General features: G+C 39.5%; 2 protein-coding genes across 5 annotated transcripts in view; both read right to left on the bottom strand.

Moving 5' to 3' along the window:
- The window catches only part of PCYT1A (phosphate cytidylyltransferase 1A, choline), a 44234-nt gene extending 20117 nt beyond the window's left edge, over positions 1-24117 (bottom strand). Inside the window, exons 1-3 of one of the 4 annotated variants that reach the window (XM_057545644.1) lie at positions 23988-24089; positions 21735-21760; positions 7222-7348 (exon numbers count right to left, since the gene is read on the bottom strand). In XM_057545644.1, the coding sequence (XP_057401627.1) occupies positions 7222-7338 (117 nt within the window). In that variant the 5' untranslated portion in view covers positions 7339-7348; positions 21735-21760; positions 23988-24089. Of the gene's footprint in view, positions 1-7221; positions 7349-15783; positions 16315-21734; positions 21761-23976 lie in introns of those variants that run through there. The other 3 variants (XM_007171614.2, XM_007171615.2, XM_057545643.1) reach the window with 3 other exon arrangements.
- A 2894-nt stretch (positions 24118-27011) lies between these two features.
- DYNLT2B (dynein light chain Tctex-type 2B) overlaps positions 27012-27834 on the bottom strand; it is a 28137-nt gene continuing 27314 nt past the window's right edge. The window contains exon 5 of the mRNA XM_007171612.2: positions 27012-27159. Within this exon, the coding sequence (XP_007171674.1) occupies positions 27112-27159 (48 nt within the window). The 3' untranslated portion in view covers positions 27012-27111. The remainder of the gene's footprint in view (positions 27160-27834) is intronic.

The raw sequence follows: 27834 nt of genomic DNA, 5'->3' as shown, positions 1-27834 counted from the left end.
TAAACTTATATTCTGATGCCCTCAATTTTCTCAGTATAGTAAAGAAGAAAGTAAAGTTCCCTATAAAGAACAGGGACCTTGGAATGAGACAGAAAACTTGAGGAAAGTACAAAATATTTGGAATAGCTGTTGTGGGAAATGTATATATTTGAGCATCAGCAAATGATTAATGGAACTACTGAGCACTATATTCAGCCCAGATCAAGCTAGAAACTTTAATCTTTAGAAGGCCAAGTTAATAGGTCCAGGAAGAAAAACAAAGAATTAACAGAAACTGAAAGATCTAGGGTTAGGTCCTGGTGAATGGAAGGGAAGCAGAAGAGGGAAGAGAAGAGTTAAGGAAAAAGAGGTATCCAGACATTTCTCCAAAAAAGATCTACTAATGGCCAAAAAACACATGAAAAGGTGCTCAACAATATTAGGCATTATGGAAATGCAAATCAAAACCACAATGAGACCCTGGTTCACATCCACTAGGATGGCTAAAAGCAAAAAGACAGGCAACAACAGTGATGGCAAGGATGTGGAGAAACTGGAACCTCTGTACACTGCTGTGAATGTAAACTAGCACACAGCTTTGGAAAACAGTTCTTCAAAATGTTAAACAAAGGATATATATGACCTAGAAATTACAATCCTAGGTATATAAGCAAGAGAACTGAAAACATATCTTTAAAAAAAACCTTGTACATGAATAATAGTCAGAACATTATTCACAATAGCCAAAAAGCGGAAATAATCCAAATGTCCAACAACTGATGAATGGATAAACAAAGTAGTATGTCTATATGGATTCACCTATAAAAGGAATGAAGTATTAATAAACACTACCACCTGGGTGGACCTTGAAAACATTGTGCTAAATAAAAGAAGCCAGAGACTTCTATGGTGGTCCAGTGGGTAAGACTCTACGCTCCCAATGCAGGGGGCCCGGGTTTGATCCCTGCTCAGGAAACTATATCCCACATGCATGCCGCACCTAAGAGCCTGCATGGTGCACCTAAGAGCCAGCAACTAAAACATCCCACGTTCTGCAACTAAAAGATCCCACGTGCCGCAACTAAGACCTTGCACAGCCAAAATAAATAAATAAATACATATTTTAATAAATAAATAAATAAAAGCCAGGCATAAAAGGCCACGCATTGTGTGATTATATGAAATGTCCAGAATAGGCAAATCCCTAGAGAGAGAAAGTAGATTAGCAGTTGCCAGGGAGTAGAGGGAAGAGGGGAATGACGGAATGACTGCTAATAGGTACAGGGTCTCTTTTTGTGGTGATAAAAATGTTCTGGAATTAGATAGTGGTGATGGTTGTACAACACTGTGAATTTTCAGTATTAAAACCACTGAATTGTACACTTTAAAATGATTAAAATGGTGAACTTTATGTATGTGAATTTTATCTCAATTTTAAGAGATACATTACGTATCCTATCTTTCATAACTCTGTTTCTTCCATCTTCCTTGTATACTGTGTACATTCCAAGGCAGAAGGCAAATGCAACTGTCCCTCCTGGCTAGAATTTGTGCTGAATCGATCCCTCCTAAGTATAGAGAATGAAACCTAAGGTTCTTCAGCTAAAACAGATCAGCAAAATCTTTAACTCTCTAGAGCTGCCTCCTGTTAGAATGAGTAGTATTTTTTAAAACACCCTATTATTCTCTTCTCAGTTAGAGAACATTGTCTCTAAAAGCTGATGTTTATATAAAAGTAGGACTAAGTATTTCTACCTGTGTTCTCCTAAAACAAACCTCCTTCATTTTAACCTCAAAGGAATTCTATGGAATAATACTGCTTTCAAGTCTTTTGACTCTCTGGTAGCAAAGTATAAATGAAAGGGCAAGGGTTTAGGACTTGAAAAAAACTTAGATCTAAATCCCAGCTCTATCACTTCATAGCTGTGAAATCACAGCAAGCTTCTACAGCTTTCATTTCACCTGCTATAAAATGGAAGATCAGACTTCCCTGGTGGCACAGTGGTTAAGAATCCGCCTGCCAATGCAAGGGACACGGGCTCGAGCCCTGGTCCGGGAAGATACCACATGCTGCAGAGCAACTAGGCCTGTGCGCCACAACTACTGAGCCTGCGCTCTAGAGCCCGCAAGCCACAACTACTGATCCCGCGTGCCACAACTAGTGAAGCTCGTGCGCCTAGAGCCCGTGCGCCACAACTACTGAAGCTCGTATGCCTAGAGCCCGTGCTCCGCAACAAGAGAAGCTACCGCAATGAGAAGCCCACACACCACAACCAGAGAAAGCTGGCGCGCAGCAACGAAGACCCAATGCAGCCAAAAATAAATTAATTAAGTAATTAAGTAATTTTTAAAAAAATGGAAGATAGTAATACCTGCTCCATAAGGTTGCTATGAGGATTAAATAAAATAGCATATGCAAAGTAACTAGCACAATGTTACACATATGAGTAGGCACTCAACAAATCTACATTAGCTCATTTTCTCTTCCACTCTATGGAACACAGGTTTCATTATACTAACAAAATTAACTAAATTGTATTAATCTAAGAGGTTAGCTTCTAAATGCTATATAAAGTTTCTAAGTCTATGCAAATTATAACTAATACTATTATAACTAAAAATTAAAACTTATAATGATCATCATCTCCCAAATTATGAATGAACTTCTGGATGCAATATTGCTTCCATAAAAACTTTCTCCTGATTATGTTCACATATATTAACTCACTACTCAAAATTCTCGTGAAAGAGAAGAAGAGATTCTGGTGTCCTCACTAATAGGAAAGAGGAGATAACTCAAATAATATAATACTAGAACTTGATATTGGCTTCCCAGTATGTATTCTATTTCCAAGGATTCGTAAACATTTTTCAGCAAAAAGTTTCAGAATGGCACAGAGAAACATTTCCCATTTACCCAAACATTCTGCACAAATGGTAACATGCCCTCCTGAGTTCCAAATTATTTCAATAATGCCAGGAAAAAGGCTCTAGATTCAAGAGGAATACCATGTGGTGTGAGAAAGAAGGGATAAGGAACAGAGCAGAAAGAAAAAGAAAAACAATCATTCTCCCTGATTCCTGTTGCCATTTCAATGGACGTAAACAATGAGCTCACCTATTTAACTACTATTTGGATGCCTCATAGACCTTCTAAGTTGAACATGTACTAAACCCATCGCCTTTCTCCTAAAACAGCTCTTCTTCCTGTATTTTTCATCTGAATGAGAAGCACCCCATCTACACAAACTACCTAAGGCTGAAACCTAGCAGTCATCCTTAACACCTCTCACCCTCTGCATCCTGATAATTTCCAAGAATTGTCTATTTCACGTCTTAAAAACTTAAAGTTTATCTTGTCCTCTCTGTATCTACTGCCTTAGTTTAATCCTTCATCATTTCTAACCTGAATCATTACAATAATCTCACAACTAGTCCTGTGGCTTCTGTCTATCCCTGTTTCAACTGTTCCTTTCCAAAGCAATCAGGATGATCTTCTAAATTGTATATCTGATCATATTACCTACAGGATAAAGTTCAAATTCCTTAGCACAGCATACAAGATCCTTCATGAGTAGGCCCTTGCTTTACCTTATCTATTGTAGATTCTTATTCTGAACTTTAAGCTCCAGTAATGTTACTTGTAGTTTGCTAAACATAGTATTATTTCACACTTCTGAAGTTGTACTCCATCTCTTGTCCATTTCTTGAATTCCTATTTAGCCTTCAAAGTTCAACTCTGAAATAATCTCCTCAATGAAGCTTTTCCAAAACCACTGTCCCACCCCTCGGTCAAAGTTAATCTGTTGCTCCTCTAGAGGGTCACTGTACCTCTAACTTACTTCTATTTGGACCTTTTTATACTGTATCTTAATTATTTGTCTCTTTCCCCTATTTGTCTATGAGCTTCTTAAGGGCAAGGCCACCTTTGCATCTTTGCATCCCAATGCATAGCAAATGACACACAGAGGTTCTCAATATATGTAGTTTGAAATGAGATTGTAAGATCTAGCTCCATAAGCAGAACTTCAGTCAATTAACCTCAGAGTTTAAGTACTCTGTGACTTATTCATACATATGACAAATATTAAGATAGGCTAAATGTCTATTCTTTATAAATATTTCTGTGATCCTTTTGATTTTACCTTTAGAAACATGTTTCAGTAAATTCTTTATACTTATAGACAAACTAGCCATAAAGTTATCCCTTAATTTTTCCTCCTTAACTCTTTTCTCTCCCTTCATCCATTTTATCCTGACCTACCAACCCAGCTACCAAATACTTGGGGAGGTTGGGAGGAAATGGGGAGTGACTGCTAATGGGTATGGGGCTTCTTTTGGGGACGATAAAAATATTCTAAAACTGGCTGTGGTGATGGTAGCACAACTCTGTGAATATATTAAAAACCATTGAATTGTACAGTTTAAATGGGTGGATTTATGATCTCAGTAAAGCTGTCATAAAAAAAAAAGAAAAAACCTTGTTCGTTTTTGCTACAGAGTTGAAAGGGATTCAGAGATAGAAAGCACATGTGTACAGTGGAGATGACACACAAGTTTATTTAGCAGACACTCTTCATTAGAGTCAGTCCAGCCTGTTGGGTGAGTGAATCTTTGACCATTAGCCCATGTTAAATAGCCAGTGTGTACCAGAGAGGAATGTGAAATAGGTAGCAAGCCACTTAACTGATCTGTGACATGAATATATGAAGCAGAGTAACTTAAAGCATTGAAATTCCTTAGATTCTAAGAACCAAGAAATTTAAGTCTTCTCAGAGCCCATTCCACTAAGACTGGCCTTGTTTGGTCTATTCGTGGCTATGGTGATTGGCTCAGAGTATTACCTACTTGGTTATAACTTGTCCCTACTCCAAGTGACAGTGCTGAATTGGTGCCCACCACCATCTCCTTAACCTGAATTCTCTAAGAAACATTCAGAAATTAAAAATGCCCTGTTAGGGATTTCCCTGGTGGCACACTGGTTAAGAATCCACCTGCCAATGCAGGGGACATGGGTTCAATCCCTGGTCCGGGAAGATCCCACATGCCGCGGAGCAACTAAGCCCGTACGCCACAACTACTGAGCCTGTGCTCTAGAGCCCGTGAGCCACAGCTACTGAAGCCCGCGCGCCTAGAGCCCATGCTCTGCAACAAGAAAAGCCACCACAATGAGAAGCCTGCGCACCGCATCTAAGAGTAGCCCCCGCTCACCGCAACCAGAGAAAGCCCGCGCGCAGCAATAAAGACCCAAAGCAGCCAAAAAAAAAAAACCCTGTTTTGTTGACTGCTGAGTCTTTTCTGAGTTTACTTGCTGTAAAGAATAATGACCGGGGCTTCCCTGGCGGTGCAGTGGTTGAGAATCTGCCTGCCAATGCAGGGGACACGGGTTCGAGCCCTGGTCTGGGAAGATCCCACATGCCGCGGAGCAACTGGGCCCGTGAGCCACAATTACTGAGCCTGCGCATCTGGAGTCTGTGCTCCGCAACAAGAGAGGCCGCGATAGTGAGAGGCCCGTGCACTGCGATGAAGAGTGGCCCCCGCTTGCCGCAACTAGAGAGAGCCCTCACACAGAAACGAAGACCCAACACAGCCATAAAAAAAAAAAAAAAAAAAATGCCATTCTACACGTTTACACAGGCAAGAGGCATGGTCCTGTGATTGCTGCTGAGCTAAGCCTGTTTACCAAAGTTCTTTCCATAGCAGAACATGTGTAACTGCCGATTCACTGCAATCCAAGGTCCCTCTCTCCCAGATCAACTTATTCTCGATGGAGAAACTTAAGCATTTCCCTATGTCTCACTGGTAAAGCTGTTAAAGAGTTTTTCTGAGTCTTCATCACAAGGCTCTAAATTATGAAGTGGCAAAATAAAATTTGAAAAAAAAAAAAAAAAAGAATAATGGCCCCCTAAGGATGTCTACATCTTACTTTCTAGAACCTGTGACTATGTTACATGGCAAAAGGGGCTTTGCAAATGTGATTAAAGGATTTTAAGATAGACAGATTATCCTGGATTAGCCAAGTATGTCCAATGTAATTACAAGGGTCTTTACAAGTGAATAAAGGAGGCAGGGGATTCAGAATCAGAAGGAGATGTGATGACAGAAGCAGTGGTCAGAGTGTTGTGATTGCTGGCTGGCCCCTGAGCAAAGCAATACGGGCAACTTCTAGAAGCTGGAAAAGGCAAGGAAACAGTTTTTCCCCTAGAACCTCCAGCCCTAACAACACTTGATTTTAGACTTTTAAGACCCATTTCAGCCTTGTGACCCCTAGAACTGTAAGATAATATATCTGTATTGTTTTAGGCCATTAAATTTGTGGTAATTTGTTACAACAGCAATAGAAAACTAATACACTTGCCCCCAACATAATCATCAATATCAGGCCTGAAGCATATACCTACTATTTGTGGAGTCCAGTTGCTTTTATTGCTCAAGATAGAATATTGGTTTAGAACAACTAGTAATTGTGTCCGAGTAGAAATGTTTTTCCTTTTGGGTTATGAAGCTCCAAAAGTAACCAGTGGAAACTGCAGTTGGATCAATGGCTAATGGTCAATATAGGTACAAACCATACAGAAACATATAACTCTGTCACTGGGATTTTAAAACATGGATTTCATAACAACACTGTATATCAATAATAACTCCAACTGTGTATAAATATTCTTTGACATATTTTTTTTAGGGGAAGCTTCAGGAAGGGTACCAACCTGAGACAGGATGAGCCGTTTGGAAAGGGGTCTTTCATCAAAGGCTTGGAAGTGGTTAGGAAATACAAAGATAACATCCCAGAGATAAAGGAACATAAGGTAGGCAGTAACAGAAAAAGGTTCTCATCTAAGATATAACCAGTAATAGAGTGGAGGAGTGATATGAGAGAAAAGACAGTAAGACACAGAAAACTAAACACCATGAGATGATGCTAAGATCAGATCACTGCCTGGAGCTACAATTTCTCTATTTCATTAGTTTGAATTTGATCTTTTGCCTAATATATGTACAACCTCCAAATTTTCCTAACATTCTTTTTTCAATTCCAGTGTAAAGCTCTTACAACTGAGCTGTGAGTTATAATCTGCATAAGAGTTCCAACAACTGGTGGAAAGTTACCATTCACACTTACTATTCATTCTTTCCATTATTTAAGAAGACTTGTAATGTTGATATTGTCAGTGTCATATCAGTTTCTACCCTCCTCCTGCCAGGTTAAGTGTTCAACAAAGAAATCTCTTCCTTACTTACAATTGCACAGCGTGGCATTTTTGAAGGAATTCCATCATCCTCTGCTGCCCCATTGGGTCCAGGTATCTCTTTCCTCCTCTTCCTCATGTTGACTTTGGCTGAATTCTGTGCATCCATCTTCTTCTAACTGGTGATAGAAAGTGAAAAAGAATTTTTGTCTCATTGGGGTGGGAAAAGCCTGTCACCAGTATTTCAGAGATGTTAATATGGATGCACGTCATATCAATTCCATAGCACACATTTCACAAAGATGAACCAATTGCACCCGGCAAAAACAGCAAAGCTTCACAAAACCCAGGCTCTAGTAGAAACACTGAAATGCCTCTCTGTGGAACAATGGCACAATTAATCACCTGGACCTTGTAAATTATTTCCCAACCAATACAGCCTGTATACCAACTGCTAATTTCATATCCTGACTGCATGCAAAAACCTGGAAGAACTTGGCTGAGAAAGTTAGTTATACAGACTTTCCACTACTCTTACATCATATCTCTAGGACACCTAGAAGTATGACAGGTGCAAGGAAATGTGAAAGGTATGTCTTCGGTACAGACGGAGAAAAGAGCCTTTTTTTTTTAAAAGGATGGCCACCAGCGATTCCTGGTTTAACAAAGCATGGATTTCTTAACTCTAAATGCTCTGTATATTTCAGAGACCACTCCTCCAGGATGAGAGCTATGAAAATTGTAGAGTAAGTGTACTTGTATCTTTTAAATGTCCTTCCTCTTCCTTTTTCAATTCATTTCCCCTCCCTCTTTGAGTCTTAGCACCTTAAGCTTGCTCAGAGTCCCCAACTACTAAAACCCCACCCAGGCTTCTCCTTCCCCCAAGGAAAAACTTATTTATTATTGTCTCATTTAGCAGAAAGTGTCTAGCAACTAACTATTACAGAAAAGTTCTGAATATTTGATGTTTCATGTTTAGATGTTGGCTTGTGCTACACCTCCAATCCCGTACAAGGATATCTGCATTTTTCTTAGGTAACATAATTTGCACAAATAAATTAATTTCTTGATAATGATGAAATTTTAGATATCAGCCAGAAATTGGAGATAGAGGAACTTCAATGATCAACTGCCATCTCTGCCCAAGATGTAGTACAGTGAAAGGTGGAAAAAAGATCCTTATAGCAGAAGCAGAAAACAAAACAAAATACTAGACAGAATGAGGACTTTCTACTCTGCCTCACTGCCTCTAATAAGCCCTCCAGAATAGATGTTTATCTAAACAGTCGAAATTGTGCCTTTCTTTCTTTCCTCCCACTAAATTCCAAGTGGCAATGTGATAAGATCTACAAGAAACCTAACCTAATTCTTAGAGACTGAAAGAAACACACCATGAGTCATGGCTAAGTATTAGGCTGGTATGAAAAAATGTCAGAATCTAAAGTGAAAGATGAACACCACCCAGAAACTTCCTTTCATCACATATTCAATTAAAATTAAAATGTATTTTCATCACAAATTAAAATAAAATGAAAGGAGGGTACTATATATTTAATAAGTTTTTCCAGTGATGATGATCAGAGATTTTCTTCATTATTGTTATTAATTATTCTTTTGAAATATCCAGAGGTCAGATTTACTACTCCCATCTCACTGGTCTGAGAGGCCTGCTAAGAATGCCTAATCAGTTCAGTTAATGACCGTTTCTAATTTGCATACAAGAGGACTTTGCTGCAAATATCTGTTAAATTCTCAGAGTAGGTAGACAAAATCCATTATGAGAAATATAATCAGCAATCTGGTGTCAGGTAGCTCAAGGTCAGGCAGTCAATAATATTGAGTATTTATTGTGCACAAGGTATTATAACATAATTTTTAAAGTAAAAGTTATTTTCTCAAGAAGACTTCAATCAAGGTGAGGAAACCACATGTTTATGATAAAAAATGCTCCTTAGGATTGCAAAACCATTGGAGGAAAGTTTGTTTAGGAACAGTTTCAAAGTAAATATCTCCCCATCAATGACTTATTAATTACAAAGTAAAAAGAGTTACCTTTAAAGTGAAAAAAATCTGAATTGGGAGATTGGGATTGACATATATACACCAATATGTATAAAATGGATAACTAATAAGAACCTGCTGTATAAAAAAAATAAATAAAATTTTAAAATGTACACTATTAATAATGTAAAAAAAAAAAAGTGAAAAAAATCTCTCAGCTAAGTAATTAAAGCTTATTAACGTCACCAATAATGCCTCCTGATGTGAGGCACTGAGGACACATCATCTTCCAAAAATGCATAACCTGTATGGATTTATGAGGAACAATCAGACAAACCTCAACTAAAGGACATTCTACAAAACAACAAGGCTGTATTCTTCAAAAAAATGTCAATCATGAAAAACAATGAAAGGCTGAGGGACTGTTCCAGGTTAAAAGAGACCAAAGAAATGACAACTAAATGTAACGCATAATTCTAGATTGGGGGAGAAATTGTTATAAAGGATAGTTATTAGGACAATCAGTAAAATTAAAATATGGATTCCGTATCAGATAATAATATATATCAATGTTAAAATAAACTTCCTGAAGTTGATCATTATACTGTTATATAAAAGACTGCCATTGTTTTTTTATGCTGAAGTATCTAGGGATAAAGGGTTATGATCTCTGCAACTTAACCTCAGCAAAAAAAAAAAAAAAAAGAAAGAAAAATGTGTATATTATATTACATATAAAAAGGTAAAGTAAATATGGCAAAATGTTATCAATGTATGAAGCTGAGTCAGGCATAAAGGAGTTCATTTTAATATTCTTGCAACTTTTCTAAAGGCTTCACTTTTTTTTTTTTTTTAAAGTAAAACGTGTGGACTTCCCTGGTGGTGCAGTGGTTAAGAATCCGCCTGCCAATGCAGGGGACATGGGTTCGAGCCCTGGTCCGGGAAGATCCCACATGCCACGGAGCAACTAAGCCCGTGTGCCACAACTACTGAGCCTGCGCTCTAGAGCCCGCGAGCCACAACTACTGAAGCCCGTACACCTAGAGCCCATGCTCCTCAACAAGAGAAACCACCACAATGAGAAGCCCGCGCACCACAACAAAGAGTAGTCCCCGCTCGCCGCAACTAGACAAAGCCCGCGCGCAGCAACGAAGACCCAACGCAGCCAAAAATAAAAAATATAAATAAATAAATAAATTTATAAAAAAAAAAAAAAAGTAAAACGTTTACTTTTAAAAATGTTCAATAACCATTTTCTACACAGACAGGCCCTCATCTAAGGTTGTCCTTTGGGGTCTCTAGAAACAGATTTCCTCTCCTTCCTAACTCTTTGAATCAGTGTAGATGATACATATATTCCAAGAAGTATGTTTTAGGAATCTAAATGTGTTGCAAAAAAGTAAGATAATAACAGCAAATTCATAATAATGACTATTTTTTTTTCAATATTACCAGTGCCAAGCACTGTGCTAGGTACTTTATATACATTATTCTCATTTAACCCATATAACCTGAGAAGCAGGTATTTTTAGTCCCAATTTACAAGTGAGAAAACTAAGGATCAGGGAGGTTAAGCAACCTATCCAGAGATCACACAGCTAGTAAATGAGAAAGCCAGGATGCTGTCTCCCAGAAATTCACAAATTTTTTAAAGAAACTGTCTCATCATTACTGCTGCTTCCCTCAATCAAGAACATTCTTTCCACGGCATGCGTTCCTTAAGTTTTTGCAAACTTAAGTCAGACCAGCCTAACTGAACAGTGGAATAAAAGGTCACAGTCACTTAAAGGTAAACAAGGTCCCAGCACCAATCAAATAGAACTGACATGGCTATTGGCCTGATTCCAAAGCTGCCTGATTTGTCAGCTGTACAGATCTTTCCTACTGGAAAAGTTTTGCTAGGATTTCCTGATAAGTTTTCAACGTAAGCAATAAAGAATTCTTTAATTCTCTGCTCATCTCTCTTCTGACATTACAAATAAGGTGGTGCTTAAGTCACCTGTACTTTTCATTCATGATACAAAATAGAGTTTTAAGGATGCCAAAATAAATCAAGGGAATAAATGTCATGTCATATTCTCACCAGTTACTTTCCATGACTTCAAGTTAAAATTCCTTAAAGTTTAATAGAAAAATACTTAACACATCCAAAGACATGTTTATAGGAACTTCTCAGAAGTCTTTGCTCTGTGTGTGTGTGTCAGGGGCGGTGGGGGAGAGGATTATGTGTGCTATAATATTTTTACAGCTTTACTGAATGAACTATAATTGACATACAATAAACCATATATTTAAAAGTGTATAATTTAATGAGTGTTAACATTATATACCTGTGAAATCATCAAAATTAATAAACATATCCCTCACTCTCAAGTTTCCTCATACCACTTTATAATCCATCTCTCCCTCCCTACTCTGACTGTGCTTTGCTTTTTTGTTTTGTTTACACTGTGGTAAAATATACATAACATAAATTCCGCTTTGCTTTTTAACTGTTTAATTCTTGAAGTACTGAACCATCTTGCATAATTCAACTTAACCAGCCAAACACATGGTAGATAGATATCATCATACTAGAAAGAAGCAAAGGCGCTAAATACTGCCCTTGCGGTTTTAAAGATACTTTAAAGTCAAATTGATATCTGGAGTCACTAGATATTGTGACACTGGATCTATTCCACTAGATTAAAAAAAATCATACAAAAAATATAAAATATCACAATGAGAACTCAAGGGAGGAGAAAGGAGGTATCTGACTAGTTATTTAAAGCTAATGTAAAATTCATGAACAAAGAATCAAGGCAACCATTATTATTAGTGTTAGTACTGACACATTGCAAAGCCCATTGGTAAATAATAGTAATACTAACATATTTTACCTGAATTTCAGTTGAGTACATACATTCTTCAACAAAATCTCTCCTTCTGTCTTATATAAATACCTCTAACCAAATGTCTAAGGCAGTGTTTCTCAATATTTTTTATCCATGCTCCATCTTGAGAAAAGTAAAAATCTTTAACCTCACTCCGCTAGCATACTGTAGTGATTAAATAGAGGTCAGCCCCTAAATCATATTACCTAAATATGAATCCCATTTCTACCACTAACTAGCCATGAAAATTTGAACAAATTCCTTTATGTCTCCAAGTCTTAGTTTCATCATCTAACAAATGTGGTTTGAATGGAATAATCCATGTAAAGCCTTAGCTCAGCGTCTGGCACACAGTATGTGCTTGTAAACATTAGCTACTATTATTATTTCACAGTAGTAGTAGTTGCCATCATCTGCCTTAAAGTCTATCTTCTGCGTATCCCCTATAGCCAAAAAGATTTTGTCAAGTTTTCATCCATGATTACTACTATAAAAAGTGTACTTCTAATGTAAAAGTATGATAAAACATGAAGTATGCTCCATCGCCCCATCTTATCCTTACCCCATTTAAGAATCACTGCTGTGGAACTTCCCTGCTGGTCCAGTGGTGAAGAATCCGCCTTCCAATGCAGAGGACGTGGGTTCAATCCCTGGTCAGGGAACTAAGATCCCACATGCCACAGGGCAACTAAGCCAGCGCGTCACAACGAGCTCCCGTGCCTCAACTAGAGAGCCTGTGTGCTGCAAAGTACAGAGCCCACGCGCTCTGGAGCCTGCGCACCACAACCAGAGAAGAGAAAACCCGCACGCCACAACTAGAGTGAAGCTGGCACGCCGCAGCAAAAGATCCCGCCTGCCTCAATGAAGATCCCGCATGCCGCAACTAAGACCCGACGCAGCCAAAAATAAAATAAATAAATAATAAACAAATCTTTTTAAAAAATAAAGTAATTTAACAATTGAACATCCTTGCCCAACAGACACTAATTCAAAAAAAAAAATTACTGTTGTAGCAAGAACTCTTCTAGAGTCTGATGTTAAGCTATGATGAAGAAACACCACTATACTACTACTACTACTACTACTACTGTCAGCATGTATATAACACCTGTATGTCTAAAAACTTTAAAAATATTAAAACTCTCAGGGCTTCCCTGGTGGTGCAGTGGTTAAGAATCTGCCTGCCAATGCAGGGGACACTGGTTCGAGCCCTGGTCCGGGAAGATCCCACATGCCACAGAGCAACTAAGCCCGTGCGCCACAACTACTGAGCCTGTGCTCTAGAGCCTGGGAGCCACAACTACTGAGCCCGCGTGCCACAACTACTGAAGCCCGCGCACCTAGAGCCCGTGCTCCACAACAAGAGAAGCCGCTGCAATGAGAAGCCCGCACACCGCAACGAAGAGTAGCCCCTGCTCACCGCAACTAGAGAAAGCCCGCACATGGCAACGAAGACCCAATGAAGCCAAAAATAAATAAATTTTTAAAAACTCTCTTAACATTCACAACCCTTTGACATAGATGTATTATTTTTATCACTATTGAAACTGAGGCACAGAAAATAAGATCACATAGCTAGTAAGTGGTGAAGCTAGGAATCAAATTCAGTCAGCCTGGCTGCAGACTACACACCCTTAACGACTGTGGTATACAATAAAATGTGACACTGTACAATACAAGAAGGTACCTAATAACTATCTCTAAATATTTGAATGCCTGTTATGTTGGATAGGGCAGACACTTATTCTGTGAAAGTCCAGATAATAGAAAATGAATCACTAGTTGGAAGATGCAGAGACACAAATTTTAACTAAACATAATAAAACCCTTTTTAGGAACGAGAGTTATCTGAAAAGGGGCTGAGTTACCTCGGGGGCATTTCATTTTGGCATACCAGGACATTTAAGGAGAGGCTGTGTAGAAATACCTTCATTCATTTTATTAGTCATAATCCTGTTAAAGTCCATCATGGTTGATCTTTTTGTTTGTTCTAATCTTAAAATAATTTCAAATCATGACTGCCATCTATCACATTAGCATTCACAATTTTATGTAACCTATAAACTTGAAAAGAATGGTTTTTATGTCTCCATCCATGTTAGTGCTGAAAGTATTGATCAGGATAGATATATGTCACCATACACCAATGTGACATACCACTAGACCCCTCTCTCCTCATTGAGATCCACTCTTAATACTCTAGGTTAGTACAATATAAAACACAGGGGAGTTTATCTTTAGAAAACAGGATAGAAAAATATATTTAGAATTCTTAATGATTAGGGTATTCAATCAGATGTAAACCCGTTTCATTGTACTATCACATAATCCACATTTCTCTATCACAGTCCCAAAGATTATGATAATAGTGATGATAAAAATTACAGCTAACACTTACAGAGTACTTCCTTTGTGCCAGAAAGTTATAAACCTTTTGCATATATTAAATAACTTAATTCTCACAACAATCTTATGTGGTAGATAATATTACTTGCTCTATTTTGCAGATGAGGAAATTGAGGCACAGCTGGGTTAAATGACTTGACTGAGGTCACACACCTAGGACAGGGCAAAACCAGGATTTGAACCAAGGCATTCTGGCTCTAGGATCTGTGTACTTAACAACAACACTGCCTAGAATTTATTTACTTATTATATGCTGCCTAGTATATAAAATGGTCATACACGAATTTAAACAAAACCACTTACTGCACTCTGGCCATGCACTACACTGTGCCAAGCAGGAATTTAATTTCATCTTTCACAAAGACTGGGCTCCTTCTCACTGGGCATATCGCTGACAGACTACTTAGGAATTCCAGGGGCTTATTTTGGTTTGGGCCAGAGTAGAAGAGTAGAGGGTGCACTAGACCAGGAATCATATCATATAAACTGGGACTTCATTCTAGCTCCTCCCAGGGAATTCCCTGGCAGTCCAGTGGTTAGGACTCGCTTCCACTGCAGGGGGCATGGGTTCGATTCCTGGTCGGGGAACTAAGATCCCACAAGCCTCTCAGCCTGGCCAAAAAAAAAAAAAAATCTAGCTCCACCTAGTACCTTAACTCTTAAATTATGGTGAGTGCAAATGAGAGATTAGAAAACAAACTCCCTGATGTTGCTGTCTTTCCACCGTTCAATTCTCCTGCTCTGAAAAGAGCCCATTTTCATTCGGAGACTCATTATCATTCGGTCTGTGTGATCTTCACCCTTAGCCATACCGTCAGATGCCACGTGCCTAACCTGAACCAATCAGCACATCACTCTCTCAGGCCACAGACTGGGGGAGGAGGGAGGTGGGAAGGGCAGTGATTGGTGACCTAAGATAGTCCTATCAGAGTGAATCTCAGGACTCGCCAGATAGGAATTCTTGGACAAAGATTATCACTTCTTTCTTTGTGAATTCAGGCCTGGAGACCTGACTCTAGGAACCATCCTATAACAATCTAGTGGTCATCCTATAACCAGGAAGAGAGTCCTTCTCAAAATAGTCACACAGAGAAAGCAATGCTGATGATGGAGAGAAGCCAGATCCTGAACTGCCTAACTGTGTCAACCAATACATTCCCCTTTTTGCTTAAGCTCAATTAAGCTTGGTTTTTTATCACTTAGAACCACAAAATCATAATTCATTCATTCAATACTTGGCAATGAGCCCTAGCACAAAGTAGGTGCTCAATAACTATTTGAATAAATGTAATAAGTGAAAAAACTCCTTTGAAATTTTGAAAAGCACTACTCACATTAGTATTTTGTTTTGATGGAAAGAGGTCAAGTACTTGTCAATTTATAAGTGTATCAAAGATGGCAAAACAAAGCTCTCATCCTGTCAAAAGTATTTTTTTCTTATCTGCTTACAGTTCTTCTATTTTTCAAAGATGGCAAAACAAAGCTCTCATCCTGTCAAAAGTATTTTTTTCTTATCTGCTTACAGTTCTTCTATTTTCCAAAGATGGCTTTTGCGTCATATATTGTATTTTATACTATACTTTATTTTTTTTAATTAATTAATTTTTTTGGCTGTGTTGGGTCTTCGTTGCTGCGCGCGGGCTTTCTCTTTGTTGCGGTGCACGGGCTTCTCTTTGCGGTGGCTTCTCTTTGTTGCGGAGCACAGGCTCTAGGCGCACGGGCTTCAGTAGCTGTGGCATGCGGGCTCAGTAGTTGTGGCGCTTGGGCTTAGCTGCTCCGCGGCATGTGGGGTCTTCCCGGACCAGGGCTCGAACCCGTATCCCCTGCATTGGCAGGCGGATTCTCAACCATTGTGCCACCAGGGAAGTCCCTTATACTATACTTTAAACTGAACATTACACATCAGACTTAAACTGAAGTCTTAAGATCCTCTGGATTTAGAACAAACACATATAATACTTTTTGTTTTATAATGCAAAACACTTCTATATCTTCTCCACTTTCTTAGAAGATGGAAAACACCAAGATCACAGTCATTCCATAATAGTGACCCTAAAAGAATTCAGAAATTATAAAGAGATTAACCCTCACACCTTTCCTCTAGAACTATTACTAATTTTTAAACTTTGACTTTATAGGTCTCTCAAGTTTTTCATTTTTCACTGGCTCTCTTAGACCATTCCCATGTTCCTCACATCTACTAACTTATACACTATGAAAGTATATATAAAAATTTAATAATTAGTGCCTAAACTGATGAAAAAAATTACCCCCAGTTTTCCTAAAGTTCCAATAGATGTCTGCTAGGACACATCAAATTTGCTACTGAGAAAAGGTATGTGGGAGGATGAGGGCACACTGAGGGTAGCAAATATATGTTCGCTTTTTAGTTCATTATACTGAGACTTAGCTTGACCTAAAATCACACCACCTTTACAATACTCACAATTGCCCAATAACCACTGAATACCTCCAACAATGAGGAACAATACTTCCCAACTCTCCATTTATGATAACTGCCCCTTTGCAATCAACCAATACTATTCAAGTAAAAGTGAGTGATGACCCTGGAAAAGGAGGAGACTTTAAATATCTACATTCCAGAGGGAACACACACACACACAAACACAGACTGCCTTAATATCTGTTTGTCCAGTGGGTGATAGGGTTGGGAAAAGATGACACCTCCTCAGAGCCAATACGGTACAAGATCAAAACGGGGATGGGGAGCAGGAGATTGCCCAATGATTTGCAGGCGGAGCCTGGCTTCCAGCCACAGCACCCACATTAACTAAGCTGGGGTGAGTTAAAATGAAAGCAGTTGGAGACAGAATACACAGCCTCACTTATGAGCCCATTAGGGTGGGCCAAAACTTCCTATTTCCTTAGCAGTTTATCCTCCCCAAAAGTTTCTATGTCAAAAGAAGCTATAACAAAAGAGAACAAGGGAGCTGGCAGCCAGAATGCAGCATTTGTAAGGCCTGATCTTTCCAACACTGCTACATATTCAGTCCCGAGATAAGTCACCTTATTTTAGTCACTCAAATTCCCCATTCAAGCACAGATTCTAAATATGGACATAAATACCCACACCACCACCATCACTACCATAACCCTGCCTATTAAGTGCCTTAGTGTCTCCAAATTGCTTTCAAGATACAGAATGTGGTATCTGTTCCTGTGATTTTTACCCAGATTCACAAAATCTGGCTCCATTTCTGCTGACTCACCTCCCAGTACACACTGCTTGCCTTGTTCTTTAATGTTCCAATAGATGCCTGCTTGGGATTAACTTTGCTATTAAGGAAGTACACAGAAGAAGTAGAAATGTGTGTCAGCAGGGAGGGGTGGCAGGGAGGAGATACTGGTGATAAATCTAATCAAGTGTTTTTCCAACGTGAATATCTTGAAGGAGACAAAATCTGGGTGCTGGTATGCATATGCTTGTATTTTAAAGATGAAAGTCTCCAACAAGTGCAGTTTTAGAAACTCCCACCCAATCCCCTCTATTCTACTTCCTTATTGTTGGTAGATTTAGTAAGCACCCCAGGGTGAAAGAGGAGGTGGACTCTGCTTCCTAAGCTATGCAACAACCTAAAGAATAGAAGTTGCAATCATGTATACTCTTAAACCTAATTCAAATTTGACTGATTACTACAGGGAACTATCTGTAAAAAGAGGAAACATGAATTTTTCCTTTGCATTCTATTCCTGCTTCCCTGTCTCTGGGCCTACAATTATCTTCCTCAGTAAGACCCTATGCTCAGTAATTTTCTACTGGCATACCAATGTCCAGTTCCAAAGCTGAGTGAGCAAGCATACTTAGTACTTGGGATCTTTATCTGCTTCTACCTTTGTGGAGCTTAATAAAGTAGTGCTCTAAGAGGCAAGCTCTGTGAACTCCTAGGTTACAGTGAATCAAATACTGTTGGCATTAATCATGTCATCTGCTGTACATTCAGGCCTTCCCACAGATAACAGTGCAGTCACATCACCCCTTGTGTAAAGACCTTTGAAGCTTGAGGGAGGATATGTCTAACCCATAGTGGGGACGAGGGACTGGATTCAAGAACCAGCAGAACTCCTAGAGCAGCAGCTCACAAGCCAAAAGTGGCCCACTGCCTGTTTTTGTAATTAAGGTTTTAGTGGAACACAGCCACGCTCATTCACTGATGAATGAATGAAAAGTGGTCTATGGCCACTTTTGTGCTACAACTGCAGAGTTGAGTAGTTGCAACAGAGACTGTATGACCTGCAAAGCTGAATACTTATTATCTGGCCCTTTACCTAAAAAGTTTGCCAACTCTATTCTAGATGAAAACAGGATCAGTTTTATCAATAATTTGGTAGTGAATTCCAAATACCTAGATTATGCAAACAGTTCTAAAGTGGAGGACAGTGCTAGGAATAGAACTATTTCAAGAAACTGTGCCATACCTTTCTGATACAGGATCTCTACAGTTTATGTCACTAACCTGTATATACCACCACACTGTATAGAATAAGTCAACAGAGTGCCTGATTTGGGAAGTTCTAAATGTAAAAGTGATTTCACAACAGGATCTGCACGGATGATTAGTTTTAAATCAGAGCTCAATGTTATTCCTCAATATTTGGGACCTGTAAATTGCCACATCTAAGATCTTAGCTCTGAACTTGATCTCTTCCCTCTAATTTCTCCAGAGAAACCCTTATTCAACAAACACTGAGTGGGCACTTACTCTGTGCCAGACCCTGGGTTAGTCCTGGACCAAAATAAAGTTTCTTCTTGGGCCTGACCACACAGTAGGATATTTCAGGAAAGAGATTATCCTAAAAACCACAAGGGACACTTGAAATAGTTCTTACAGTTGAATGATTTTGCTCTGCCACTATTCTACTAGAAGAATCAGTGAGTAAACCCTGTGTTAAGATTTTGCTCTTCCTAGAGTGGGTTATGGAACTTATATCTCTAAGGCAGGGTCTACGACAGATTCAGGGAGTCTCGGATTTGGACCAAAAAAATTATATCTTTATTTTCACTAGCCTCTGGCAAATTCACCATTCCTTCAATTATGAACATAAGCCACAATAGTAATAGTGCACTTAGTAGAATAGGCTTTGTCACCAATAGAAATCATAGATATTTTCATATAATATCACACTCGTTACAAATACCTTGAAATACTGTTTAAACACACGATCATTTAAAAATTATCATAGCTATAAGACCCACTGATAGACAGTAAACTTTATTTACTATGTTAATAAAAACTACCTGTGCTATATCACACATTTTAAAAATATTTTGATAACTATATTTCAATATAATTTGTTTCCTTTATAATTCTATGTATTTTTTTGCAATAAAAACATTATTCCAAAAAAGGAGTCAACAAGGTTTCACCATATTGACAAAGGGGTCCACGGCACAGAAAAGATTAAGACCTAGGGGCCAAAAAATAAACAAACAAACGTAATCACATCTGAGGTAATTCTATGTAGATAAAAACACTACCGTTTTCTGTTAAGTGTCATACACTCATTTTGTTCTCTAATATAAAGCAAAGAGTATAAGTCATTATTTTTAGCAGCCCTCACTTCAAACTGGTTTGCAAATAGTTGTGAATGTGATATATAACAACCTAGCAAATCCATGGGTTCCCCTGGCAATCATTCTAGTCCAAACATAGAAAACTTCAAACTAACATAACTTTCAACAAGAGAGTTACCAAAAGAAAGGGAGAGAAAAAAAAAAAAAAAAAAAGGGAGAAAAAAGACTGAAAAAAGACAACAAACAAACAAAAAACCAAAACACAACCCTGCTATATATCTATCTACTAATCTGGTTTGCAAACAGTAAAATACAGGCAATACAATTATTTATATTAATGAGATAATGTATGTAAACGAACCTAACACAGTGCCAAATATATACTAGACACTCACTCTTTTTTTTTTCTTCTGGAATGGTGCCCTGGCATATACTGCAAAATAACGTACATAAAAATGTATATTCCCTAAATTAACTGACTGAATTATAGAGGAAGGGAGTTAGGATTTAAATTTTGCCACAAATCATTCATAAACAATTGACAAAACAAATCGTACTTCATACACGTGTCCAGGTACCCATTTGACAGAAATATTGTGAAAAGGGAACTTTAGGACTAGAAACAGAAAGGTTTAAGCTTAGGAAAGAGAAAGTGCTAGAAGTTACCCTCTGGGCATATAAGCAGGAGGGCTGAGCCCTGCTCTTACACTCTCCTCCCTATTGTTTTTTCTTTCTTTTTTTGTTTTTTAATTGGGGTATAGTTGTTTTACAATGTTGTGTTAGTTTCTACTGTACAGCCAAGTGAAGTAGAGTTCCCTGTGCTATACAGCAGGTTCTCATTAGTTATCTATTTTATACATATTAGTGTATATATATATGTCAATCTCAATCTCACAATTCATCCCAGCCCCCCTCCCTTTCCCCCTTGGTGGAAGTCCATACGTTTGTTCTCTACGTCTGTGTCTCTGTTTCTGCCTATTGTTTTCTAATGTGACTTATGTAGTGATAACGTAGGTAAAAGATGTAGAAGCAGCCACAATCTTGAGTAAAAAGGAACTCTCACAGTCCAGTGATGATTGGGAAGTACTCTGATTTCAGGGTTTCTCTAACTGAAAAAATTCCCCCCAGATCATGACTTTTAGAAAAATTTATTCTTTCCAATCTATTTTAGGGTAACACAAATGTTAGTGTAAGAGAGACCTATTTCTGTTTGATTCAGTAGGAGGAATTACCTCTATTAGTAGAAAAGCCAGAAGATCTGGCTTCAGATGAGAGTTACGCAAATATTTGGAAAGAAAAGCATAAGAAAATTACAATTATAACTAGATATTCTGTTCTTATTCATCATTAAAAATAATAGCAAATTATTACGCTTGCTTTTTCTATGAATATTTCATAAATTAACCCTCATGAGAGTTTATAACATGAAGAGGTTATTCAGCTCCCACAGGAAAATCATGAATGAGGTCAGGTGGTTTACAAACTCCATGAGATTGTACACTAAATTTGGTGTGTGTGCATATATTTCAGATTATTAAAGGGCCATTTAACCAGAAGAACAGTTATCTCTGCCATAGAAAATCTAAAGCAAGAGAAAGCAATAATCCTTCCCAGAGACACAGAGTAAGTCAGTGTTAACATCAGATAAAGTAACCAGGGACTTCTGAATCCAAGGCTCTATCTGACTAGATCATTCTCCTTAAGGGATCACATATCCAAAGAGGAGATTCCCCAAGAAAAATAAAACCTCACCTGTTTATGGGAGAAGAAATCATAGGCTGAGGAAGGAATAAAAGATCATTCTTATCAATCAGGCCATTATACTGGTTTTCAAAGGGAATTTGCAAAGCAGGGTAAGTCAGAAAGAATCATCTCATTCAGCAGACACAAATCACCCCAGAGGCAGTGCTGCAGTCCCCAAGTCTAAATGTCTTCCCTTCTGTGGTGAGTTACCTTTAAGCATTATATTCTGTTCTAGGAACAAATTCTTGAGTAGTTCCTTTTAGTTATGTTGAATGTAAGCCAAGTAAACATCTAATGTTCTAGAAAAAGCCATTTTTTAGCTAAACAAAGGCTATCCCTCACCATTCCCAACTCATTCCCATTCAAGAATCTTTCTGAACTCTCTTCCCCTATCACAAAATGTATGTGTGTGTAGAGGGTGGGGTGACTATTAGGCTATCAGATAAATACAGTGTCTGGTAAGTTGAAATTGCCTCAAGCTTCTTCTATTAGACGTATTTTTTAAAACACTGGGTGACACAGTAAGTAGCACCTTCTACAAAGGGCTGTAAAAGAGGAGGAAGTAGTGAAACTCACTTTAATTCATTTCATCTGCATCACTAACAGCCCTCATGAAAGGGAATTAGTAGGAAATAAAACCAGAGCTAAAACATCATTTGAATTATCCACAGCATGGTATCACTCCCAGTATGCCAGTCTTGGCCTCCAGTGCACAAATCATTGAACTGGATAGCTAAAAACAGTAAAGCTTCTCCGCTGTGGCATTCTAGTCACCACTGTTGACCTTCCCAGATCATCCTGTCTTCTCCAAGATAATCATCTATCTGTTCACCACTGATTCCTGCACCAAATTCCATTCTCAACTAGTTTCTTTTTACTAGCAATTCTCTGTACCTGCAGAATCACTAAATACCAAGATTGAAAAGGACCCTGAAGGTTATATCTCCCTACTCCCACTTTATTTCTTGGCAGAATCTTTTCTGTCTCTATCTTCAGTTCCCTTTCTAAGCTTTGTTCCTACCCTCCTCAAAGCTTCCCCCTCCCTCAATGTCTATTCCTAGCAGTTTTTCCTATCACAAACCCCTATATCCTCACTGCCTTTATAAATATCACTGTCCCTATTTCAATATATACCTGTTGGTTCTCCTAACTGAGAACCTGAGTTTCAGTCCCCAGTCATAACTGGTCACTTCGATTCTATTTGGGAAGCCTTCTCCAGTTAAGTCAATCTGATAGAGCCTGTGCCCAAGCCCCGGATCCAGTCTTCCTAATTGCATCTTTGTACTTCCAAACAGTCCCCTAATCGTAGAATCGTCGCATTTTAGACCAGAAAGAAAACTCAGAAATAATCTGGTCCAATGTTTTTCCAACTTTTTTTTTACTACATTTTAAGACACATGAAATCCATTTTACATCATAATCTCACACACACATAACTGAAAGACATTTCATGAAATAATACTCTTACTCTGCGAACACACTGAAAATTTCTAGTCTATTCCTTTTTTTTTTTTTTTAAATTTCAGGTTCCATCCACTAAATAGACTTCACAGCCCAATCATAGGATGGAAGCCACAGTTTAGGAAACATTAATCTAGCCCAAACTTCCCATTCACCGAGGAAGAAACTGTAGCTCAGTGGTGAGGTGAGCTTCCCAGCCACAAGAAGCTTGTCCATAAAATTAAACTCGGGTTTGCCTGATAAGTCCCAAACCAGTGTTTCCCACTAAGACCTTCTCCACCCAGTCACCACACCCCGTACCCAAACACCATGCTACTGTACCCTGTCCAGTCACTGATCCCACCCTCTTCTCCAGCTCAGCCCCTCAAAGTTACTGCTCGTTGGTCGGAATCCCCCTGCAGCCGCCGCTTCATGTTCCCTTAGGTCAGAGTCCCCTCACAGTTACTATCCATCGATCGGTCTCCTCCGAGTCGTTGGTCCTTGGTCACAGTTCCCTGCTGTCACTGCTTCATACTTCCTCGGTCATAGTTCCCTCGCAGCCTCTGCCTCGTGTTCTCCGAGGTCAGAGTCCCTCAGCTTTCACTGCTGCTGGGTCGCAGACCCCTCGCGCGCAGCTGCGTCTCAGTCACAGTCCCCTCGTTGTCAGTGCCCCTGGGTCACAGTAGCCTTGCAGCCCCAGCCTCACACTCCCCTCGCTGTCACTAACCCACTCTTCTTTCAGTCAAGTCTCCCCGCGGTCCCAGCGCCACAGTTTCTCCTCTCAAATAGAGCCGCAAGGATAGGCACACACCGAGTCCTCACCTGCAGCTCACGCTCCCCCGGTCCCTGTCCCGTCGAATTTCTCCTGGGCGCCGCGTCACGGACAAGGGAAGTTGAGGGGGTTGCGGGGAGACGCCCGGGAAAGGCAGCTGACGGAACCGTGGGCCGGAAGTCCCGCCTACTGCCCGCCCACTTGTCACTCCGACCACGACTTCTCCCTGAAAACCACGACCCCTGACACAGTAGTTCCGCCTCCATAGAGGCCCCGGGGACGGAGTGACTGAACCGAAATCCCCAGAAACAGAAGACAAAATGGCAAAGGGTCAGACTCCATGCGGAACTAGAGTATGCGGTGAAGATACGTATGTATCTTGTAATGAGACACGCTGTGATTTGTCACTCGTGCTCACTGGCAGTCCTTCAAGAAGCGTTAACGCGGTGGCTCCCCTTTTGCCCAGCTCCGGGCTCGGTCCCTTCCAGGCGGACCTGTCTTGGTCCTTCCTATTCTACCCCGGCGCCTGGCGTGGTGCCAGGCACTCGTACCAGCACATTGACAATGCAGATGGCCGCGACGCCTTCCACCCTTGACATTCCGTACCTCCACCCCATGGTCTGCGGCTGCTTCACACAGCGCCACCTTTTCCCTACTTGGTGATGTAAAGAGAATTCCAACCAAGTCCTGTGAAAAGCCCTCTTTCTTCCTGTTATTTCTAACCCAGGTTGGCTCAACAAAATGTGATTCCTAGGAATAAACTGGGGGCTAGCTGAACAGGAACGGATTCAAGGGAGGCCACTGGTAGGAAATCACATGGCAGGGTGTCTGGTGAAGAGAAACTTTTTCCTTTGCTAGAATGAACCTCTGGAGGGGTCCCTTTTGATTCTATAGCTGTAAGGCAAGTAAATACCCAATGTTAGGGAAGAAGTATGTAAAAGAACTTTTTAATGTATTTACTTCTTATTTTTGTCTACATGCTTGACTTGAAAGTGGCTGAGAAGAAACAGGGTGGGCAAAGTTAAGCATCTGCTAAGGAGCCTCCAGGCGAAAAAAAGGATTGTAACCATTCCCTTTCGAGTTTCAAATAGTTATTTGAACAGGGCAGATAGATTAAGGTGCTGCAGATAAGGACAGCTAGCTGGAGAAGACACCAGGGACTCTAAGGGGAACATTACTACAAAGATAGTGGGAATTGGGATCGTAACCAACATAATCTCCGAGAGTCTTAAGGGAGAGCTAATTTCATATACAGCCTGGAAACTCTCAGACCCTGCCACTGGGCAAACCCTGGAGAAAACAAATACACGTTTAAACTAACAAGCTGTGGAAAGTGTAGAGTGGCAAGAGCTGAGCAAAAACACTGGGTGAAAGATAAAAGCAGTCATTCAAAATGTAGGAAAAGGGCTTCCCTGGTGGCGCAGTGGTTGAGAATCTGCCTGCTAATGCAGGAGACACGGGTTCGAGCCCTGGTCTGGGAAGATCCCACATGCCACGGAGCAGCTGGGCCCGTGAGCCACAGCTGCTGAGCCTGCGCGTCTGGAGCCTGTGCCCCGCAACGGGAGGGGCCGCGATAGTGAAAGGCCCGCGCACCGCGATGAAGAGCGGTCCCCGCACCGCGATGAAGAGTGGCCCCCACTTGCCGCAACTAGAGAAAGCCCTCGCACGAACCGAAGACCCAGCACAGCCAAAAATAAATAAATAAAATAAAATTAAAAAAAAAAAAAAAAATGTAGGAAAAGCAGTGGGGCTAATGGCAGACTCCGGGAGGGTTCACGCCAAGGAGTACTTCCCAGAACTTCTGCTCCCAGTGTCCTTGTCCCCACAGTGAGCCACAGCCACCTCCTGCCTCTGCAGGAGACCCTCCAGCACTAGCAGGTTTCCAAAACTTGACTCCATGGCTTAGAAAGATCCAGTGCCTCTGCGTGGTCAGTGAACGGATGCCAGTTTGCACTTCCAGGAATGATATTCACGTTCAGAGCAAAAAAAAGGAGACTGTTTAGAACTTTGCACGTCAGCACTATATGGAGTGTAAGTGGTGAGAGAGGACATCCTTCCCTTTTTCTTGATCTTAAAGGAAATGCTTCCAATAATTCACCATGAAGAATGATATACAGAGTTATTCCGATCTGCTTCTTGAAACGAGTTTGATTCTAAACATGGGCTAAGTGCTTGACCCAGACATCCAGGGCTCAGCAGGATCAACGCAGTCTCTGAGCCTCTTGCTCTGATTCCAACAGTATGATCACATCGCCCTCCATACCGGGCCTTTCACGTTGTAGTTGGTGGAGCAGCTGGTGTCCTACCTGAACTCCATGTGCATGTGTATGCACTGTACCTGCAAGAGCCTGTCCTACCCAGAACCTGGTAACCCTCACCAGCTTGATGGTCTACAGACAACTCTGTCCATGATGGTGTCTTGGCAATGATTAGGTTGAAACCATCTGAGAGGATCTTAGGACACTGCATATTGACCTAAGGAGCATCTTGACATGTGGAGAGTAAACTCCAACCTTTTTTGACAAAACTGTCTTTAAGAAACTGGAGTTTTCCAATTTCCTTAAGCTCTTTTCCTATAATTGCTATAAGGTGATATTAATATTTCCTATATGGGAATTCACTGTAGTTATGTTTGATTAATAATATATTATTTGATATTCCTCATTTCCAAAAAAAAACATGTAGGCTAAAAAACTTTATGCACAAATAAACTGATCTCAGTGTTATTTATAATAGCGAAAAATTAGAAATAATCAGTCCCTCAATAAGGACATGGCAAAAATAACCAATGGTGTATAACCTAATGGAATAAGTACAACTATTAAAGTATGCTAGTGAAAACTGCAATCAAATAAAATGGCAAAAAAATTGCACATGACATTATGAGAAGTGAAAAATCAGGTTACAAAATTATATACATGATTTTTTTAACCCTGCAAAAAAAAAAAACACCACTGGTTATGTTTGAACAATTGAATTATGAATTTTCCCTACTTTTTTCTCTACCTTCCAAATGTAATAACATGTTATAAAGAAATCAAAACATTAAAATATAAGGCCTAAAACTCAACAGACTCAGTTGCCAAACTGCCAACTTTATTTTGTCAAGATATTTAACAATATAAAAAACTTTATATTTCTTCATGGTCATATCTTTTTCCAGCTTTCAAAGATTCAATAGTAGAAACAGCCAAATGCCGCTACAACACAGAATAAACTGTCCTAAAAAAACAAACAAAACAGAAAACAAACACACAAATCCAGAATGTTAGTACTAATGAAGGACTAAGGGCAGCACAGACGTGAAATTAACATCTCAGATCTTTGCCAATTTTCAATCATGAAGACTCTCTCCCTTCTTTAAGAAACAGGTTTTCCAGAGTATAACTATAAATTTGCTTGCCTCAGGGTAGCTACAAAATTGCTTGCTAAAAGGGTAGGATGAGTAAAGAATTAGATTTCTTGAATGAAGAAATAAAATGCAAACTAATGTACTTTATGTAATGTTTATTCATAAAACAAGTATTCCTGTTTTTCCTGATTTATCAAAGAAATAATATAATTAAAATGCTTTGAGTTTCTTGGAGTAAATGCATTACCCAACCCAAGGTTATTATAGTTTCACAGATAACGAAAATACAGCACCTTGTCATAAATTCTGGATAAGGACAAATGATATCTGGTTGTTTGTTCTTAATTGATAAAATTCATTTGTCCATCTTTTAACTCAGAATCTCAAAATGTGCTCCAGATCCTAGTTAAATCTGTTAAAACACTTTTTAGGTACTTATTACAGGAGTTCCACCTGCCTCAGCAACTCCTAACTCACCAACCTCACCTCCAGCCTGGCAATGATGGGAGAAAATATGAGTTCAAGTACCTGATTATTAACCAAAA

This window comes from Balaenoptera acutorostrata, chromosome 4 (assembly GCF_949987535.1).
Source record: "Balaenoptera acutorostrata chromosome 4, mBalAcu1.1, whole genome shotgun sequence".
NCBI lineage: Eukaryota > Metazoa > Chordata > Mammalia > Artiodactyla > Balaenopteridae > Balaenoptera > Balaenoptera acutorostrata.
The sequence above is the reverse complement of the archived record's forward strand: the minus strand, read 5'-3'. Positions and strand labels throughout refer to the sequence as shown.